We start from the raw sequence: 21,723 nt of genomic DNA on the forward strand, positions 1-21,723 counted from the left end.
CGGTGGCCCCTCCCCGGCCCCTCCCTCCTCCCTGCGCGCTCCCGCCGCGCCCCCGCCCCGCGCACGCGCGCGCGCGGGGCTCACTTCCGCCGCCGGGCCAAAGGTCGCGCAGCGGAGGCCGCCGCCCGCCCGCCCGCCCTCCCTCCCCCCGGGTCCCCCCCCGGCCCCTTCCCCCTCTCCCCGCCCCGCTTCCGGGGCTGCCCCGCGGCCGGGACATGGACCGGGACTGACGGAGCCGCCGCCGCCTCCCCCTCCCCCCCCAAGTCCCCACCGCCAGGGGGAGGTCGCCGAGCCCCGGGGTGAGTAACGGGGGCGGGGGGGGGGCGGCCTCACCCCTCTCAGCCTCGGCTCCGGCTTTCCCCCCTCCCCTCCCCCCCCCCCAACAGGCCTCCGGTAGGGGCAGGCCGCGCTCCTGTGGGGGAGAGCTTGACCTAGGGGGAGTTGGGGTGGCCGTCTGCCCCCCCCCTTCCGTTCCCCCATAACTTGCCCCCCTCCCCATAATTTGTCTCCCCCAATAACTTGCCCCTCTCCCCGCCAATAACTTGCCCACCCCCCCGTAACTTGCCCCCCACTCCCCAATAACTTGCCCACCCCCTCAGACTCTGGGTCCTGGCTCCCCTTACCTTAAAGGTGGGAGTTTGTGTCGTGTCCCCCCCCCCCCCCCTTGCGGGGGGGCCCGGGGGGGGCCGGGGTGGTTTTTTTGCCCCCGGGGGGGTTGTTTTGGGGTGTCTGTTTATCCCCTATGTCTTACACCCTCTCCTGCCCTCCATGCCTTGTTTCTTCCCCCCCAGCTTACCCCCAATACCCTCCAAAGGATTCCCTCCAGGAAGGGGGGGTGATGGGGGTGTCCCCCCCGCCAGGAGCATGCCCTGTGCCCGGGGGGGCTCTCCCCTCGCTGCCCGTAGGCAGGGAGGGCACTGATCCTTCCCATTCCCCTTCTTCCTTACCCCCAAAAGACCAGGAGCTGGCAGCGCCTCCTGCCCCAAGCCCCCCGGGCTCCAGCAGCTGGCAGCCTTCCCCAAACCTTCTCCCTGTCACGTTGTGTCCCCCTCCCCGATTTATTCCACCCCCACGTGCTTTCCTTTCAGGAGAAGGAGCTCTGAACGCTTCCAGCCGTGACAGGGCCACGTTTGTAGGGTCTGGGTGGCCGCTGCAGGGCTGTGGCTCATCCCGAAGGCACCTGCAGGCCCCTCAGGGTCCCCTTGGCACGACTCACGCCGGTTGCTGACCTCTCACGCCTGTTCTGTTCGGTCTCCTTTCCCTGCGCTTATCGTCGGAGGACGTTATTGTTCCTTTCCTCAGTGAAATGTGTGACCCGTGGTGGGTAGGATGAGGTGTTCTTCTGAATCATTCACATCTCAGAAGAGCTGAGATTAAAAGGGACCTCGGGAACTGCCTCCAAGCCCCTGCTCGAAGCGGGGTCAGCTGGGCGATCAGCCCGGGTTACTCAGCATTCCTCAGCACCGCTCCCGGGGCCGTTTGTGCTCGCGTCGAAGATTGCCCTGAAATTATCGGATGCCGTTCCTCAGCCCCTCTTTGTTCTCCTCTGCACTTTAGGAACTTGGCCGCTGATGCTTTTTTTTCTTGCGACGCTTGGTTTCCTCTGATGCTCCGTGAGAGCGGTCCTGTTGGAGAAGGGGCTGTTTGGGCAGGCCGGGGGCCTCGGCAGAAGGCAGTGACAGGTCTCGGGCGTGTCCGTGATTCAGAGCTCTCCCGAAGAGACACAGATCTTTGTACCTCGGTCTGCTCGGGCGCAGAGGTGCTGAAGGTGGTGCTGCCTTAGAAAATGGGCTTGTGCGGTGAGCCGGATTCCTTCCGTGGCATTGGGCTGAAGGCAGAGGGAAGCAGCGTGGCTTGGAAGACAAATCTGGGTTTTATACCCCGGGGGGGGACTGGGATGCGGGCAGCAGAGGAGCTGCTGCTGCCCCTCTGCCTGGCTCCTGGCCTTTGTGTGACTCCTGTGAGTCAGTGCAGGGATCACACTTCTCTTTTCGGTATTCTCAGCGCTGCTACTTCAAGTTTCAGGATTCGGGGAGAGGAATGAAAGGGCTGCTGTTGAGGTTTCTCAGATTTTAATACGATTTTTTTAGGAAGGAAAGAGGCAGGCCCTAGGGTTCGCTGTTTCTCGTTGTTCAGGTGAAGAAATCCCCCAGTTCTGTCCGGGTTGTTGCTGTCCAGCACGTGCTGGCGAACAGATTTGAGCGGCAAAGCACAAAGCAGGGACTTTGGCTGTGCCTCTGCCCTCAGTTGGATGTGTGACCTACGGAGGATGCTTTCGTACGGCTGGATTCCTCTGACAGGGGAAGCTGCAGCTATATGAAGTTTGTTTTTTTTTTCATCTTCCTTCCTAGTTTCCTGTCCTGCCCAGCTCGCTGAGTAGTTAATGCAGAAGATAAAGAGGGTTCGTCTGGAAAACGAGACTGCAGGAAGTTGGAGGAGGTAAGTTGCCCAGTTAACTCCCAGGGCTTTTCTTCACCCTGCTTCGTGCTCCTCTTGGACTAAACGAGGCTTCTGAAAAATCCCCTGCGTATCATTTTGCCTGGGGAGCTCTGTGTCAGGATCTGGGGCTCAGGAAGTGACTCAGGAAGGTAACTTGCTTCACGGGCTCCCAGTACCAGGCTTCACATTTTTTCCCTGTCCGGATGTCCCCTGCTGTCCTACCTGCACTTGCTCGATGTCCTCGCGCTAGCGTGCTCCCGCCGAAAGAGCAGTTGCTGGGTGTATGCCTGACGCGTCCAACCTCGCCGGGCACGGCGGAGCAAACGGGGTGAGTGAGCTTGGAGACCCCCAAGGGACAGCTGGATGCTCGGGGAGGTGGGGTCGGCCGTGCTTCTGCAGCATCGAGAATCATCCAGATCAGTGCCCCAGCACGAGGTCTCGAAGGGCAGTCTTCCAGGGAGGTGTAAATCTCACGGGTGCTGTGTTGATGTGGAAGCTTTGAGACTGCTTAAGAATGAAGTTGTTAAAAGTAGTGTCGTGGTCAAAATCCCCTCTGAATAATTTCATCCCAAAATTCACTCTGCAATTTCAACTCCTCACGCTCCGCCATGCGTGGTGCTGCCAATGCTTGTTATATCTCATCCGAGAGGTGGCTGTAGCAATGGAGGAAGCAATTGGTTGTTCATTTTACCCCGTGTTGTGGTAGGACCTCAGTTTTAGGAGACCCTGCAGCGCTCCAGCTATCGTGGTGGCATTTTCCATCGCTTCCATGTCATTTGCCTACAGGTTAGGATGGATACTCTTCTTATCCCGCCGTTGTACGTCAAGATCACCCAGACTATAATAATACCAAGCTCAAAGTTGTGCCTTTCACTTCCCTAGCGGATCATAAAATCATGGAAAGAGGGTTTGGAAGGGATCCTGACCTCCTCTTCGGTTTGGGGCAGCGACCAGCGGTACGTTTGTGCAGTGAGCAGGAGCTGGCTGCTTGGAGACCTTAAAAGTGCAGCTTTCCCTCGTGAGCAGGCAGGCTGGCTGAGGAGAAGGTTTCACCAGCTGGGAGAGAGTGACCTCGGGGTCAAGTATCTGGAGCCAAAGCCAGATTATTTTGATCGACTGACTTGACCTGCACTGGGATTGAGTTGAGAGAATCGTACCCAGCCGAGGGGTTTTCGCGGTCTTCTTGTCGTGTGTTTTTGATAGGCAACGCTTCCCCCTTCAGATGTGCTTTGAGTTGCTGTAATGGAACCCTGGGTATAGAGGCAGCGGAGAGATTTGAGGCTGTAGACACTCGCACAGTCTCAGAACATCCCGTCACGTTCTCTTTTGTGGTTTTGGGCTTCCTGCCTGACTTTGATTGGAAAATTCTTCATTCGTTTTCAAGCTGTGGATTGTTTAGGGTTTTTTATTCCCGGGCAGTAGGTACCAGGAGTACCTCCAGACTGAGTTCAGCAGCTTTTTCTTGTTCCATTACTAGTCACATATTTTGTACAATTTAGTGACTGAACAATTTGAAGGTAGGACTGCAGCCCTTGTACTGTGGGCCTGTAGTTTAAGGAAGTCAAGATGTGCTTTGGTTTAGGTTTGCTCACCTCCTCCAGTAACTGGCTGAAGCGCTAAACTGGGTGAGAACTTCCTTTTAGGAAGTTTGTTAGGAGGTGTAAGCTGGTTGGGAATCCTCCAGGAACGCTCGGGGTTCTCAAAAAATACTCATGGCATAAAACGGGCATGAGTGAATGTCTTGTGGTATAAATAACCATTCTCCTTTTCCCTGGTTTTATGCACTGGGAAAGAGCTTGTGCATCTTCCTGAGGCTGGAGTCTTCAGGGTTTGGTTCATGTGTAATCCCTGCTTAATACTTAAGGATGACGGCTACATCTCAGAAGCTGCTCTCCTGTCAGAACGCAGGCAGCTGTCCCAGATGACAAGCAGCGTTCAAGAAATACCTCATCTGAAAAATGTAAACCTTGAGGCTGCTGAGAACGAGGCCATTTTTCTGGTATTACCCTTAGTCACGGGTTTGCCATCTTGATGATGTGTCAGAGGTAGCAATTCTGTCTCCGTGCAGCAAACTTCTCTAGCCCTGGTTTTTTTTTTTTTTGCAGTAAACTGAAGTTCTGAAATTCTTCCAGACACCCCCCAAAACAACTACAACGTTCCTGTGCAGGGAAATCCAGCTTCTCAAATGGGGTGACAAACTGGTTTCCCTAGTCCCGGGCTCATTCCTGCTTTGTAGTAGATTACATCACTGACCTTGGGCAAGTCAGTCAGTCCACCTCTCCTCAAATTAACATTTGCTGTAGCTGCATGTGGAGGCGTTTTTGGTAGACTCTAATTCAATAACTGCTAGGTTGGAAACGTACGAGGAATGCATGCCACACTTTGCAGGATATGACAGGGGTCTGTTACTGCTGTCTTCTTGCAGCCAGCAAAGTCAATTACACAGTTTCTTCCTGTTTTGTCATCGTTCTTGGCCGCAGGAGCTCTTCAGGTAAGTGAGCTGCTCTGCGTAGCGCTTACAGAGTTTTAAGCCTGAGCAGGCTTGCCTTCAGGGCAGGAAGGGGGCTTCACTTGTGTGGTCTTCCAGGACAGAAGTTTGTATGCCTTTACCATCGGACATAGCTTTGATGATTTACCCACCCAAATTCCTGGGGTTGTTTTTCTTCGAGTCAAGCTGATGAATTGTTTTCTGCACCACAATCTGCTGCTTGGGCATTCTTTAGCAGCTTACTTTTAGAACTAGTTCTGGAAGCGAGCCTTTTGAGCTTAGTATCTTCGCTTACAGGACTGGGTATGAGATAGGAGATGGACTTTTCCTTTTAATACAGTGATGTTTGTTTAAAACGGAGCCTTTGGGTCATTGAATCCTGGCTCTGTAGTTTAAGAAGTGCCTCTTCTATGATGTTTGTTACGCGCTTAGAGCTTTCTCGAAGCAACAAAAGTGTGCCTGCTTGATTTTATGGCTTAATTCTCTCCCTCAACTCCTCCCTCAGTTTTTTGTCTAGTTCTGAAGGGGAAGAGAAGATGACTGCAGTGGACGCGCTATCAGACAGCTCTGAAGTGGTCGAAATGGAGGATGTGCCTTCCCAATTCCAGGTGCAAAAGCATTCTTGGGATGGGCTGCGTGACATTATTCACAGCAGCAGGAAGTATTCGGGCATGATAGTGAACAAAGCTCCCCATGATTTCCAGTTTGTCCGGAAAACAGAAGAGTCCAGCCCGCACTCTCATCGTCTTTATTACCTGGGTAAGCCAGCATGCCAGACGCCGGGCGTGAATATGGTGTGGGACAGCATCCAATCTAAACAGGGGAGCGAAGGATGGGAAGCCTCCCTGATTGAGATAGGGGAACTGGGATGAAGTAACAGTGCTCAAGATTGCACACTCGAATCTATCGCAAAGCCTGGAACTGAGCAGAGAGCTCTGCAGTGCCAGACGAGCGCTCTAACGACAGGTTTTCTGCTTGGAGGCAGGTTGCTTAGCAAAAAAGGGAAGTGTTGGCTAGTCAGCCTACCTAGTGACAGAGGTAGGAACGCAGGGTCTGCTTGGTAACCCAGGCCAGTGATGGGCTAAGGGAAGGGATGTTCTCAAGCTCAGGACTGTCTTGTGCCTCTGTGACTTAGGGATTTACTTGGTAGATAAACCAGGCTGACTTCCCAAGAACCTCCCTGTCAGTTCCTTGGATTACTAAATTACTAAATGTATGTTAAAAGTTCTAGGTGTTTTGGGGGGACGCAGCAGCAGCTTGTTTTCCCCCTGCTTTATTAAGTACTGCTTTGTAGTAATCCTTTGGAAAGCAGGAGAAGAAAAAGGAGTGGTAGGAATGAGCAATATTGGTATTTGGAGAGAAATACTTCCTTCCTTACGGTAGGATTGAAAGACAGCAGAATATTGTGTTGTACAGGTCCGTCGTTAAGAGTTGGAGCTACAGTGTAATTAGTGACAGAGTGGTTGGATTTCAGTAACTGGATAATTCTGTGGTTAGGAACGTGGGAAGCTTTATAGACTATAAAGGGTTTGTTATGCTTTGGGGCATGAGCTGATCTTTACTAGGCCAGTGAAGAAACCGCCCCATGCACAGCTCCATGTAGCTGATCGCTTTCCTGAAGTGACCCTGCTTTTTTCTCTTTTTTTATTGTTGTTGAGCGTAGGTCGCTGTAGGTCGTAGGATGCTGGATTCAAGGGACTGAGTTGTTTCATCAAGCAGCTCCTGTGTGTCAGTGCCTTGATTTGTTAGAGTCCCTCGAACGTTCCCAGTACACAGGTGCCCCTGTAAAGGGCAGTTTCCAGAGTTAGCACGTTTTTCTTGTTGAGTCTGAGCAGCGAGACTTAATTTAAAACTGAATGTTTTTCAAAGCCACGTTGACTTTGATACAGTTTTTGATCTAGATGACTGAAGAATTAAGGTGTTTTGAGTGGCTAATTTAGTCTATTTTTAATGTTCTTCTGTTGTGTAAAATGGCAACCAGGGCAGCTCCAGGCTGGTCAGCGTTCCCCATGGGTTTCACAGCAGCCAGAACTAGGGAAGAAGTTAAGCCAATGTCTTTCCAGTGTCTTCTTCCCTAAGAAAATGCAGAGGGCATAGAGCACATTGACCCAGCATTTAAGATCAGTACCTGCTGGGTCAGACTGAGGTCCATTTCTCAGGCATTCCTTAGGAAGTGGAAGTGTCGATCCTTCTTCTTCTTACCATGCCAAGCATCCCCGGAGCTGCCTGCCACACGCAATGTGTTAAATGCTCAGAACCCATTTCAGTGGTTCTTACTTAACACCACCATGCTATTACTGTCCCAACAATAGGTAACGCTTTCAGAATTTTACGTGAATGCTGTTAGTGGCTCTGTGTTGGAGTAGGGTGAAGACTTCTGAAGGACTTTACTGTAGGGATTGAATAATTCCTTCACTGGGGGGCAGTTGTTACGTTTTTTGGGGAGGAGGGCGACATTTTCCTGAAGATGCTAATGGATTGTAGTCAGTCTGAGGTCACTGTAGAAAGTACTAATATAACGAGGAGGAATGAAGTCCAGGTCACAGTCACACGTGTGTCAAATCTGTACATACGGTAATTCGTTCCTATCTGCAGTTTGCTCAGTTTGGGCATCTTAAATCATTCCTGGGCTGTCCCCGTAGACTTCTCTGTTGTATCGTGGCAGATGCTGCTTATATTAAACACCACATGCTCAGCACTTTGGTGTTTCTGTATCTCTGAGGATTATATGCTCACATATTGCTTTGCTTCCTGAGCACTTATTAATATTTCAGTTTTAATTTTAAGTAACTGCACTGCTGGGTTAACAGGCTCAGAAATCTTTCTGTTCCGTGCAGAGCAGATAGTACCAGGGCATGTTTCCTGTGTTAAATTCTGATCTGGGGAATCTCTACAGCAAACACGGAGGGCAAGTTCATGGTCTTTGATTCTGTTGAAACTGCCAAAATCAGTTTCAGGGTATTCTATGTTTTCTCGGTTGTTTTGGAAGTTGGATGAGGGCCAGTAGCTTATATGATTTGACCGTAATCAAAAGCTTATGTAAAATGACAAGGTCTTTTGACTATGTAGAACGCTGTTTTACATCTGAATGGGCTCTCTAGAGCTTCCAAGTTTTTTCTTTCCCTCTCGCAGCCTGGCGTGTTGGCCTGAATGAGGTCCCTGTAGCAAATTTCTGGCTGAGAAATGTGGAGAGTAATGTTGAGTCACCCATTCAGGGAGTGGTTTTTTTTCAGAGTGGATCTAGGGCGTGGGTTGAACAATCCAGAGAGAGGAAAAATGGATGTAACCAGCTCTGAAGAGGTTGGTTAGCATTAAATCTTGCCTAGAGAAGTTTCTGTTTAAAGCTAATGAGTTAGTATTCCATGACTGAACTGAGAGTTGCTTGGAAACGACAGCTGGTAAAAACCTCTGGACTCACCAGACTCCTCAGTTATGGAATCATAGACTGGTTTGGGTAGGAAGGGACCTCAAAGCCCACCCCGTCCCACCCCAGCCGTGGGTACAACCCCTGCCCCCAGCCCCATCCAGCTTGGCCCTGGGCACTGCCAGGGATGGGGCACCCACAGATCACCTTCTGTAATTTAGATTAACTAATCTTAAACGGGATGATGCTTTTGTCCTCAATAGGAATGCCATATGGTAGCCGAGAGAATTCCCTTCTTTATTCAGAAATTCCCAAAAAGGTACGGAAGGAGGCCTTGCTACTCTTGTCGTGGAAACAGATGCTGGATCACTTTCAGGTAAGTAGAAGCGTGAGGAGTCTGGGTTGATGGTTCTTGGGAAAGTTGGCTGACGTTGTGGGGCTGGTCTGGTGAGTGCTGCTCTGCTGACCAGTGGAAGGAACAGCGTGGCAGTTGGTAAGACACAGATTGGTACTCGGAGGAATGTGGTACTGATAATTACTTTATTTCATAATACAAGATAGTCACCTGTGTGTGCCATGGAGCTGACAGCGAGTGTGAAACTGCAGCTGATGTGGCAGGCAAAGGGCTGAGCTAGCAAAGAGGTCTCTGTAAGCTAGCATGTGGGCTGCCTCAAATTACAAGCTATCAGGACACTGCACCTTTCCTCCGTGTGCCTTAACTGGGCTCTTAAGACGCTTATTAATGCGCTTGCTGGAATGCAAGTTATCTACTCTGCTTTTAAGGAGGTCAGGAAAGTTGAATTAAACTGCTCCTTCTGCTCTGTACTGGATGCAAGAGAACCTGAAAGGGTGAATCTTCCCCTTTCTGATCACGGTATCGTAGTGTCCTCTGTCACTCACGGTTTTGATGAGCAAAGGAGCCGAGGGTGTTGGTCTCCCTTCCATTCTGAACAGGTTCCTATTGGAAAAGAATTTAGCTGTCTTGACCCCATTGGGATTGCTAGTCCCCTTCAGGGTAATTCAAGATCCCTGGAAGAGCTTTTGTGTGCAGTCTCTGACATGGAAACTGTTTGTGAAGGGCTGTAGATAGCGTCATTAGGCTAATTGGTTACATCTGATTTGCATAAGCAGAGCAAGTGCAGCTGTCCTCAGTTCATCCTGAAGTACCATCTGCAGAAATGATGGATTGGCAATCCCTCTCTCGTGTAGAGGGAACTTTGGGGCTTGCAGTTGGTTTATTCTTCCTGGGCCACACCTGTAGCCTAGGGTACAGTGGTTTTGGACCTGTGTGATAAGACTGCTGACTGTTTGGGGTTGGTGAGTTCTATTTAGGGCTTTCACAGACTACCTGGTGCCAGTTTAAAAGCATTCTTCCTTTGCGGAAGTTTCTCTCCTTGCAGATTGTTTCAGATTTTCTTTTTTTCTTTCAATACTAGGCAACCCCTCATCATGGAATGTATTCTAGAGAAGAAGAACTCTTGAGAGAGCGCAAGCGACTTGGTGTCTTTGGTATAACGTCTTATGATTTCCACAGTGAAAGCGGCCTATTCCTCTTCCAGGCCAGCAACAGCCTCTTCCATTGTCGAGATGGGGGCAAGAATGGTTTCATGGTGAGTCTGTTACTGGTTTTATGAATGGCATCTGAAACAGACGTAACGCTTTTGGTTATTGCACGTGTCTGGTTATGATAATTTCTCTTGTGTCCTGTCAGGACTACATTTGTCCTCATTTTGTGGGCTCTGCTATATCCATAGCTTCAAGTCTTTTAGTGTGAAGCTGGAAGATGATTTGGTACAGAGCTCTCTGTGTTTCTGTTGCCGTAGGTGTCTCCGATGAAACCTCTGGAGATCAAGACTCAGTGCACAGGGCCACGAATGGATCCCAAGATTTGCCCTGCTGACCCTGCCTTCTTTTCATTTATTAATAACAATGATCTGTGGGTAGCAAATATTGAGACAGGAGAGGAGAAGCGAATGACGTATTGCCATAAAGGTAACTGGTCCTTCTTGCCAGATTCAAAAGAAAATTCTGACAAAAAATTGGGATGAAAAAGCTCGTGTCTTCACGGCTTATTTCTTACAAGTACATTCTTCTTCTGGATCAGTTTTTCCAAGGAGATGTAAAAGCACTCTGTTCTTTGTTTCCTGTCCAGGTTTATCCAATGTTCTTGATGACCCCAAGTCTGCTGGTGTAGCCACTTTTGTCATTCAGGAGGAGTTTGATCGGTTCACAGGCTATTGGTGGTGTCCGACAGCTTCCACGGAAGGTCAGTTCTGCTTATCAAGTTCTGACACCACAACTGCTGCTGGCCTCTGCTTTGAATAATACTTTGAGCATGGCTTTCCTTTGGCCTTGGTTTGATCTGTTTCTGGAGAGGCTGCCAAGAGGAACAAAACACTGAGGGGGTATAACTATGCACTGAGGAGCATTTGCAGGTAGTCACTGGGAGTTGTGGCTCTACAAGAGACGTACAAAGCTGTTGCACCAGAGCGTACCACCCCAGTGCTCCAGGCAAGTCAGAAACAGTTGGAAAACACGGCAGCATACATGCCTGCTATCTCTTCTTAGGTTCAGAGGATTTAAAAACACTGAGGATCTTGTATGAGGAAGTAGATGAGTCAGAGGTGGAGATAATTCATGTTCCTTCACCTGCCTTGGAGGAGAGGAAAACCGACTCCTATCGGTACCCCAGGACAGGTAAGTGAAGCACCATGGGGCTGCTAATGCAACTCTTGGCTCCTGCTGGCTGAAGTAGTGGAACTTGTGCTATAAACATTGCATAATTAATCTGAGTCCTAACCAGGATTTAGAAGCTGGTTGTAAACGTTGAGGCCTAATTGAGTCTCCAAGCCCAAAGTGTACTGCAGAAGGGAATGGGATTTAGAGTTCAGCTCAGATGAAAGGATTGTTGAGAAAACAAAATATATCTGATGGCATGTTCTGGAATATATTTTGAATCCTTTCTCCTGAGAACACATGCATCCACCTAAGCAAGGCGAAGGCAAACTTTTCCTCTACCCAAAATACCTCTTGTGATGACAGCGGTGTTTGCTCACGCTCATCATTTCTTATTCGTGTACTGGCTTACAGCCATTTCAGTAGGGACCAGACTTGGTTCTTATCCAGAAGCTGTACTGGATATAACTATAGCTCATCTTGGTGTTCTGACTCCTTTTTGCAGGCAGCAAAAACCCCAAGATTACATTAAAACTGGCAGAATTTAAAACGGACAGCAAGGGTAAGGTAAGTCGCACGATGGGTTATTGCTCAGGAGGGTTGACTGCTTCTGAAGCTCCTTAGAATTAAGAGAAGGTCACTAGGGAAGCCTAAATAGTGTTAGCATTTGTTTTCATCCTCTTGTAACACCTGATTCTCTAATGTGTTTCGAAGAGTATCATTCTGTTTGAGAGGCAGCTAGGAGAGGAAAGTGAGAAGTAGAATTAGCCTGATAGACCACACTGTCAACGGTAGAGCTTGGAGGGTTGAAGCTGGATCTAATCCCGGGCTTCATTCCATGATAGTATCCTTCTCTGTGGCTGAATGCCAAACTCGTGGTGCTTTAAAACTTGTTTTTCTTTTCTCTTCTTGCCATTTGTAGAAAGGCTTCCTTCTCCTGGCTTTGCCCTTTCTGAAACCAATAGTTACAACTTCCTTATTCTCCCATTCCACTGAGCTTCCATGTGAGCAGCTCTGGTAGCAGTCTGATTTGATACTGAACCTTCCTTTTGCTGCAGATCGTGTGTGCTCAGGACAAGGAGCTGGTGCAACCATTTGCTGCATTGTTCCCGACTGTGGAGTACATTGCCCGAGCTGGATGGACCCGAGATGGCAAATAGTACATAAGTTTTTCTTCTAAACTATGCTCCCAAAGGCTTCCCTGGCTGAACTGTTCCAGGCCTTCATGATTGTGTTGTAGCCATACATTGTACTGTGTTGTAGCCAGCTTTGTAATGTAATCATGACCTGTTTTTAAAGCCATGAGTGTCATAAATGGCACAAGAGAATTTGGCTTCTTCAATGTCTTAACATCCTAAAAGTGGGAAATAATCAGATGTGGACCAGGGTGACGAGCTGTAGGTTTTAAGGCAGAGCTACAACCACAAAGGGAAATGACAAGCGAGCAGTCCCAGGGAATTCTTTCGAGTTGTACCAGTGTTAAACATCTCCAGCACGCTTCCTGATGAAAGTGAGAACGTACTTTAAGCAGTCGCATTGTTGATTGTTGGTCCAGTTTGTGAAAAATGCCAAATATATCATGGGAGAGTGGGCAGGTTGTGTGCTGCTATGTCCTTCGTGCAATGCATATGTGGAGGAAGGACTGCTCTGTGACCAGTGTACTCCCGTAGCTCGCGGTGCCTCAGAATGCAACGCGATAGTCTTGTGCTGCACAGCGTTGCCTGAAGTACTTACAGAATTCACACCAGTCTGGTTGGTTTTGAATTTTTGAGGGAAAATAATTAAGAGCTTTAAAGCTTGCTTTACTCTTAACTAGTTTCTGTCCGGATCGAGTTAAGGTGACTTAACTGTCTCTGAAAATTGCATTCTATAACTCATCATTAATAACTCTGCTCTGGAAACTAAATTCATACAGCTTTACAGAAGGCAATCCCATAGGTGGCTCTTGTGTTCTGCGCCAGAGCTTATCTAGATGTGTTGAACACATCAGTTCGTGAAATCCACAGCCGCTGAGGTGCTAGGGGTAACTGGCTCTTCTGAAAGTCTGTCTTAATGATGAAACTTCCCTTGATGCACTTCCAGGCCTTGGGGTAGCCGCACTATGCAGCAGTGGCTTGCCATCTGTCATGTTGAGAGGCCTGCAGTGCAGCACCACTTCAAATGACTCTCCTTGGAGAGGAACAAGGCTGAGACTGAAGCGACTCCTTCACTTGGCAGTTGTCTTAGGTCTGTGCCTTTCCCTGCTAGTGCAGCGTGCAACAGGGAAGCTACAAACGAATCACTTTAGCTCCTCTTTACTTGAGGAACTCGCCAGAAGGGAAATAGTGCTCCCTGACAGAGGGGCTGTCCAAGGAAGAGTTACGTTCTGGAGCCGTGGTTCTGTTAACTGGTCCCTTGGAATAGACACTGGCAAATCTGTCAGACATCTTGTCTGAACGATACCCCTGTGAAATACCAGAGATGTCTGGCAAATACGTGTTTGTTGGCAAAGCTTCCAGGAGATTAGAAAGCAGCGATGATGGGAAAAGCTTTGCATTCAAGTGCCCAAATCCTTCCTGCCAGTGGGGGGAAAAAGGGTTGCATGTGTTACAGAGGGCCATCTATTCTGTGGTACTGACACTTAATCTCCACCTTCTTTCACCAGTGCCTGGGCTATGTTCCTAGACAGACCTCAGCAGCGGCTGCAGCTTATCCTTCTGCCTCCAGCACTCTTTATTCCAGTCCCAGAAAATGAGGAGCAGCGTGCTCAACTTGCCAAAACTGTGCCAGAAAATGTCCAGCCATTTGTGATCTATGAAGAAACCACTGATGTGTGGATAAATGTAAGAAGCTCAGGGCGGGGAGGAGGGCACAGGCAGCCCCTTCCTCCCCTGCAGTTAACCATTTTTATGTTTGCTGCATGTTTGGTTTTAGTCCGTGCTCCAGCAGACTGCTTTGCTGCCAGATTTCGTGTTAGCTTAGGGAGTCTGATAAAACCGTGAGAGACTATTGTGCACTCAGCACTGGAAGAGGTGAGAATCCTGCCATCTCACGGCTGGAACTATTCATTTAGCTCTTGCAAGCATTCTCAGTGAACACGGACACTTTGGATACCGGCCCTTAGACATAACAGTGCCATTCTCTCAGGGGTATTTTAGCAGAAGATTAAGTGGCTTCTTGAGGCATGAGCTTAATCTGTGGAATTTTAACATATTTAAGTAGGTGATGGGACAGGGAATAAACTTCAGTCTCTAAGATTAAGCATCTTGGTGGCGATGTGGCAAAGAGACCTGAAGTTCGTGGTGTGGCATTCCTAAGATGCTGGAATGGCAACCACCTTGTGGGACTTACTTAGCTGAGATGTCTAGCTCAGAGGGATGACTGGTGCTGCTTTCTGTGGTAGGCATGAAGAGCCCAGAGCACACGGTCTTCCACATGGGCACAAACTTGTTGCGATACCAGCAAAGTGTGGAATGGCATCTTCCTCCTAGCAGTTCATCTGAGATATTTTCCTTCATGCCAGCTCCTTTCCTGTGAAAGCATGGGAGTTTAGCACTGACTGCCTTGGCTGTATCGTTGGTGTGTCAATAGAAATCACTCATGGCCCCCTTGCCTTGTGTGACAGGTTCACGATATCTTCTATCCTTTCATCCAACCGGAGGGAGAGGAGGAAGAACTCTGCTTTATCCGAGCCAACGAATGCAAAACAGGTTTCTGTCACCTGTACAGAGTCACAGCAGTCCTCAAGCAAGGCAGCTATGACTGGGTGCAGCCATATGTCCATAACGAGGGTAAGAGCCGCGCTTTGTCAGTGCGTCAGCTTTGTGTTCTCCCTTTGCTTGTATTATCTCTTAGGGAAGATGATAATTTATTTTCACGTCCTTTCTTTTAGATGACTTCAAATGTCCTATAAAAGAAGAGATTGCCCTGACCGGTGGGGAATGGGAGGTGCTGGCAAGGCATGGATCGAAGGTAGTGGTTGTTTTCATTTTTCTCTTGCAGTGTTGCAGTTCTGCATTGTCTGCTCAGCCCTGGCTTATGCCCTCTGTTACTCCTGGGACCAGCTAGAACTACTTAAGCTTCGCTTTCTTTCTCTTTTTTTATTGCTGCCTGTGCTTTCCCCAGAAGGGCTGTAGCCCAGTGCATGTTGAACTAATTGCCTTTTTAATCAGGCTTCAGGTTGCTCCTTAAGTAAATCCCACGAGTGAGTCAGGCCATAAAAAAGGGCACAAGTCTGAGGCTCAACAGTAACAACTATTTTGTGGAGGGGCTTGGGCTTGGGCTTGCTGTCTTTGCTGAAGCATTTAAACCCCAATGAGTACTTGTGAGTTGGGGATATGTCCTAGTGCTTAGAATGAACTCTTGGTCTCCAGCTGATCCCTTTAGGAAGAAGGCAGCTGGGGAGTATAAAGCAATTTAGAATATGAAGGAACTGTATCTGTTATCGGTTGCAGAATAGCCAGAAAGGAATTTTTATTAATCTTGTAGAACCTAGTTCCATTTTGCTTCAGGAATTAACTTTGAGTCTGATCTTTAATGCTCCCAGGTGATTTCTGTCAAAATAAAGACCTTGTCTGTTCATTTCCAATTAATCTGGATTTCCACTTCGCGCTTTTTAACAGGCCTACGGCTTCATATGATTGGTTTCTGCTGCTTTTCCTCAATCTGCAATTAACCTGCTGTCCCTCCCCATGTGGATTCTCACTGTACATGCTGTTGATTTTGGCCACAGCTCTTCCCTTCATGTGCTATGGCTAAAATTGTGTTAGCAGCAATTATTTTGATGCATTTGTTGCTCCACAGGACTCTGCCCGGCTTTCCTGGCCAATTGGGTTGGGTATTTCTTCCCTGTGCTGTCCACAGTGCTCTTCAAACTGTGTGTTAGCTAGAAATAGCACTTGGGCTTCAGCATTTGGAAACTGCAAGGTGGAAAACAGTTCAGTTACTGTTGCTGGATCAATGCAGTATTTAAAAGCTGTCATTTCTATTCCTGGCTGGCCAGGTGGTTTTTAGAAACTGCTTTATTTTAAAAATGTATTCTAATGTGAGTTGAATTTTGGTACTGTTAGGGCTATTAGACGGATCCTTCCACAGATGGGAATTCATTATCACAGTTGCTGGAAAAAATACACATATATCTTTACAGCGCAGACTTATTATGGGAAGACAGCATTTTTAAGCACAGAATCTTCTGGTTTAAGCTACAGTGAACAGGGCCCAGCTTTTTAAGCTCTTTAATAAGCAAATGCTGTAAGTTTCTCAGAAAAGCTGGGTGACCTCCTTTCATTACCTTGGAATATTTGCGGTTCCCCATCAGCGTTGCACGCGTGGTCTGAAGCCTGTCTTATAAACGGGTGCTGTTCCTAATGCTGGAAGCAGTCTGTCGTGGTCTGTGTTTTAAGCTGGCTCTGCCTGGGGACAGACAGTTTGAACTGGTAAGGGAGCAGTAGTTGTCATCCTCCTGTCACTGAGCCCTCTCTTCTCCACCTAGATCTGGGTCAATGAGGCTACGAAGCTGGTGTATTTCCAAGGCACAAAGGACACCCCACTGGAGCACCATCTCTACGTAGTCAGTTATGAGTCTCCGGGAGAAATTGTGCGGCTTACCACACCGGGCTTCTCCCACAGCTGCTCTATGAGCCAGGTTGGTTGTTCCTTAGCTACGAGGTGCCCTTGTCTCCTGGCTGACAGGGAACGTATCGAGTCACGACCAGTAACGCCTACTGACCGTTCCTTTGTCTTGGTTGCCTGAGATGTGGGAGCTTTTGTCTGGGAACTGCGTGGAGAGTGGATGTAGGAGATGAAAGACCTTGCTCCCCTAACTCTTCTCTCTCTCCTCTATAGAATTTTGACATGTTCATCAGCCACTACAGCAGCGTGAGCACTCCGCCTTGCGTGCATGTCTACAAGCTCAGTGGCTCGGATGATGACCCGCTCCACAAGCAGCCCAAGTTTTGGGCCAGCATGATGGAGGCAGCCAGTAAGTTCTGTAGAAGGTGTCCGTGCTGGGTTACGTCTGTGATACTCTTCCTACTGATGGTAGCCAAAGGTGGTGGAGAAGGAAGTGGCTGAAGTAACTTCCATTTATGGGGAAATGCGGGGGTGGTATCTGTAGTGGATTGCTCATCAAGGAAACAGTATACGGGCTTTCAGGACGTTACTATTGCATGCTTTGAGTGAAAGCAGTGGTGCAGGATTATCTATGATTTTAGGTGTTTCTTTATGCTTTGTCTGAAGAGTGGCAAGTATCTGGGATGTCATGGCTAGCTCATTTCAAGGCTGTAGCCTTTAAAGGCTTAGACACAACCCACAGCAGTACCCAAACCTTTTCTGCAAATGCTTTCTCCGTTTGACCCATTTGTGTTCTTTCCACATCTTGCTATTACGGCACGGCATGCCTGGTCTGAGGATTCTCAGCTGACATGTTCACGGGCGATCCTTGTACTGCATACGTGGCTTATTGCCCTGTGCAGGCACGTACAGGCTGTTTGTTTCCAGTGAGAGGATCCTCTGAAAGGCATTGATAAGTCTTGGTACGGTTTGGGTATTGAAGGAGTCGTGACTTTAGGTCAAGTTGGAACAGAATAAGCTTCTTCAGGCTAGGTGGGAGGCAGAGCCTGCTGTCAGTTACTGCACTGCGTGTGAACTTCCTCCTGCAGGTTGTCCCCCGGATTACATCCCACCTGAGATCTTTCACTTCCGCACTCAGTCAGATGTGGAGCTCTATGGAATGGTGTACAAACCTCACGATGTCCAGCCTGGGAAGAAGCATCCCACGGTGCTCTTTGTGTACGGAGGCCCTCAGGTAATAATAATCCAGGTGGCTGGCTGCTGGTGTTGGCCGTGGGATCGCTCTCCAGGGCACAGCTCAGTGTAGCTCGGTCACTGAAAGGAGTTTGCCGTGAGGATGGTGTTGCTGTTTTCTTGGGTGACAGGTGATAGGACAAAGAAACAGCCTCAAGTTCCACCGGGGAGGTTTACACTGGATGTTAGGAGGAATTTCTTCATGGAGAGGGTGGCTGAGCATTGGAGTGGGCTGCCCAGGGAAGTGGTGGCCTCCCCATCCCTGGAGGTATTTAAGAGATGCGTGGACATGGCACTAAGAGACACAGTTTAGTGATGGGACTCGGTAGATCAGGTTTATGGTTGGACTGGATGATCTCAAAGGTCTTTTCCAACCTAGATGACTTCCTGATTTTACCATCAGGACTTTGGATGTTTCTTCTGACTTTTGCCTCAAACCTCAGATGATTTTTCCAGCATATAATCTTGATTTGTGTGGCTGCGATAGCTCAGTTAGTGCCTGCTGTCCAGCTCAGGATGCTACCTAGTGAGACAGACAGAGGAAGGCAGCTGCTTGACTCTGAAACTTTTCTAACCTCCTTCTGCAGGTGCAGCTGGTGAATAACTCTTTCAAAGGAATCAAGTACTTACGGCTAAACACGCTAGCGTCTCTAGGCTATGCTGTGGTAGTAATTGATGGAAGGGGTTCGTGCCAGCGAGGACTCAAGTTTGAAGGGGCCCTGAAAAACCAAATGGTAACATTTTTTTAACGAATCTTTGCTCATTTGTTCTTTCTAAGGTTGTCTGGCTGAATGGCTTGAGCGTTGGTCATGCCTTTTTGGTCCCTTAGGTTTAGAAAGTCGCTAACTTGAGCTTCCTTCTTGCCTTTTAGGGCCAGGTGGAGATAGAGGACCAGGTGGAAGGTTTACATTATGTAGCAGAAAAATACGGGTTCATCGACTTGAGTCGGGTAGCCATACATGGCTGGTCATACGGGGGTTTTCTCTCCCTCATGGGTCTAATCTGTAAACCCAATGTCTTCAAGGTGAGTCTAGACATGGGGGGTGTCATCTTGGGACTCCTGGTTTTCTTAGCTTATCTAACTCTTGCCATCTAGTGTTGGCTTTTTTTTTGCTTGATAATTTTGATGGAGAGGTAAAAACGTCCCTCAGTCCTGCCTGCCTGGAGCTCCTGCCTGTAGACCTGCATTCTGCTCGCAGGTCGCACTGAGACCTGAAGAGGATGGGGTGTCTGGGATGGGCTCATGCCCCAGTGGCTGTCAGTGGAGGACTTAGCCTAGCATCCGATCAGATAATTGATGCACTATTCCTATGCCCTTCCCAAGTCCCCAGCAGTTTCTGGATCCTTCCGCATGTCTGCCTTGAAAAGGGGGAAGCCTGTAGTGCTGGTATGCTGGAATTTGACTTTGATTATAAGAAAAATAGCATGAGGAGGAGTCTGGGTTTTATGTGGGTTTGTTGTGGAAGAATTCTGGTCTACGTGACAGGCTCTGGACAGTTCTGTTTTTTTCATGCTTCATCAGGAAAACAGGGAACTCTTGAAGTGCTCGAACTCTTTAGCACTTGATAATTAAAGTTGTCTCCTGCCACCTATTTGTTTGACAGATTGCTATAGCAGGTGCTCCTGTCACAGTTTGGATGGCATATGACACCGGGTATACTGAGCGGTACATGGATATCCCAGAAAACAACCAGCAAGGTTATGAGGCTGGCTCTGTGGCATTACACGTAGAAAAGCTTCCCAATGAGTGAGTACGGGGGGGTTGTGCAATCTGCTAAGAAACCGCTACCGGCCGCACCTCGGCTGACTACAGAAAGAACGGACGGGTTCTGATCTGGTTTAATTTTAACTCACGTGGTTGGTGCTGCCTCCCGCAGCAAGTTGAGGCGTTGTACCTGCGGCCCCCCTTTGCCAGGGAGGGGTTAAAGACCTCGTCCCTGGCCTTATGCTCTTCTGATTGCTGCCTGGTCATTGCTCCGTCTTGGTTTGCCAGCTGGCAGCTCTTTGTGCAGACCCGCTGCAGAGCTTTTTGCTTGGATTCTCATCCTATCTCTCTTCCCATCTCCAGGCCAAATCGTTTGCTGATCCTCCATGGCTTTTTGGATGAAAATGTGCACTTTTTTCACACCAATTTCCTGGTATCACAGCTAATCCGGGCTGGAAAACCTTACCAGCTGCAGGTAGGGGGAAAAAGAGTAAAGTGGGAAGGTCTGTTAAATCTGGAAAGCTTTCAGCCCACTGCCCTGGGAGTGGAATAAGGTGGAGGCAAATGCTTCCTTCCCCGTATTGATGCAGTGTAGGTGATAGTAAATTCGTTTGACTCCAGGAGGTGGCCGGGAGGTGGCACTGTGGCTGCTTCCTTGCTGGCCGGCGTGGCCTGTGTCTGAAAGCACTTGCAAACAGGGCTCTTGCCCTCAGGCCTGGAACTTTCCTTCTCTGCTGGAACTGTCGCTGCCACCAGCCGTGTGAGACAGCAGAGGTGGCTGCCTCGTCGAGGGGGGTGGCAATGAGGGAGGCAGGCTGGGGCTCTAAATCCCCCCGGCACCCTTATGGAAGAGGGCTGATATGAGGGAGGCTTGTCTGTGCTGAACGAGCTGCTCGTGGTTAATTGTCCTGTCTCTGCTTCTGCACAGATCTACCCCAATGAGAGACACAGTATTCGGTGCCCTGAGTCAGGAGAGCACTATGAAATCACGCTGCTGCACTTTCTACAAGAATACCTCTGAGAGCACAAGCCTCTGCAAACTGGACACTGACAGCTCACCTTCCCCTCCTGTGCCCTGCCGCTCCTGCCTCCCTCGGCAGCCATCTAACCCAGAGCACAAATGGCTGATTGCCCATGTCAGGGTGTCTCGCCCTGAACGAGGGAGGAGGGTGGAGAGCACCTTCCCTTTGGACAGTGCCACCTTCTTTCACTTTCCAAGCTGGAGGTCTGCCCCTGCTCAGCTGCTCATCCTGTTCCTCTCCTCCAGCCTGGCTGTTAATGCTTTTTTTTTTTTTTTTGCTGCTACTCCCTCTATCCTGGGAATCAATGGACAGTGGTCTGTCTCCCAAGGCTGAGGTTTATGTCCATCTCTCTCTCCCCCGTCCTTTTCCCTTCCACTGCACCTCTGCGGTTCCTGTACTCTCACCTGCAAGAACTCAGTGCCTGTGTTGGAAACGGAGGAGCTGAATCAGCAAGCTGCCTTAAGCCAGGAGTGGGAGGGAAGAGAGAACTACCTATTGTGAAGCCCCAGGGGAGCTGATCGCTGCTGCTGTGTCCTGGCCCTGCTGCACCAACATGGAGCCCTGGGGATATGAAGAGCTCTACAGAAGCATGCAACACTAGTCTTTTCTATTTTTCTGTTTAATTTTGCAGAGCAGATGGAGGAAGTGGCTGGGGTCGCTAACAACGTCCTTTCATGCCTTTCTCTCATGGCCGCTCACAACCAGAGTTGTGCCAACAGGTAGCACGGCAGCTGAAGCAGCTGGCTACAACCGGAGATCATCTCTCCAGAGATCACAGCAGCATTTGGGTTTTTGCAACACAAGATGGATGATATTTATGCAAATCCTTCCTCCTTCTCTGTGCTGCCTCTTGGTCCTACTTTCTTCTTCCCTGATACCCCGAGCTTTCAGATGTGCACTGAAATTGGCTGTGCTTCAGTTCTCTGCGGGTCAGTGACTGTTCCCCTTGCCCATCTACTCAGCAAATGCTCTCTTCTGGTTTTTATTGACCTGGTCAACAGGAACTGCAGTTCTGGGGAGGGGGGGATTGAGCAATTGCACCTCAGGGGAGCACATACCCCCCTCAAGCCAAGGGTTCTGCCAGGGGCAAAAAGAAGAAAAAAAAAATACCCAAATGAACCACGTTGACTTGCCCTGGAGTATTTTAAGTGCGTATTATGAAAAGAAAATATTTTTATGGATTCTTATTCTTTTATAATTATGAGTGTAAGATGTAGCGACTCATTAAAATATTGGAAAGAGAGGC

General features: G+C 49.0%; 1 protein-coding gene across 2 annotated transcripts; it reads left to right on the forward strand.

The window, feature by feature from the left end:
- Positions 1-108: 108 nt before the first annotated feature.
- On the forward strand, positions 109-21,720 carry DPP9 (dipeptidyl peptidase 9). 2 transcript variants are annotated; one of them, XM_035348198.1, is made up of 22 exons: positions 109-299; positions 2,352-2,439; positions 5,433-5,535; positions 5,632-5,686; positions 8,555-8,667; positions 9,728-9,901; positions 10,115-10,283; positions 10,444-10,557; positions 10,860-10,988; positions 11,473-11,534; positions 12,026-12,126; positions 13,612-13,789; positions 14,572-14,737; positions 14,839-14,918; positions 16,438-16,590; positions 16,791-16,926; positions 17,606-17,751; positions 18,338-18,484; positions 18,622-18,774; positions 19,355-19,497; positions 19,819-19,930; positions 20,384-21,720. In XM_035348198.1, the coding sequence occupies exons 2-22, from the start codon at positions 2,384-2,386 to the stop codon at positions 20,474-20,476; spliced, it is 2,583 nt and encodes an 860-aa protein (XP_035204089.1). In that variant the 5' UTR covers positions 109-299; positions 2,352-2,383; the 3' UTR covers positions 20,477-21,720. The 2 variants fall into 2 exon arrangements, with proteins under 2 accessions (XP_035204089.1, XP_035204088.1); XM_035348197.1 differs by having other exon boundaries at positions 118-299; positions 5,433-5,686.
- Positions 21,721-21,723: the final 3 nt, after the last annotated feature.

Source organism: Oxyura jamaicensis, chromosome 28 (genome assembly GCF_011077185.1).
Source record: "Oxyura jamaicensis isolate SHBP4307 breed ruddy duck chromosome 28, BPBGC_Ojam_1.0, whole genome shotgun sequence".
In the NCBI taxonomy this organism is placed as follows: domain Eukaryota; kingdom Metazoa; phylum Chordata; class Aves; order Anseriformes; family Anatidae; genus Oxyura; species Oxyura jamaicensis.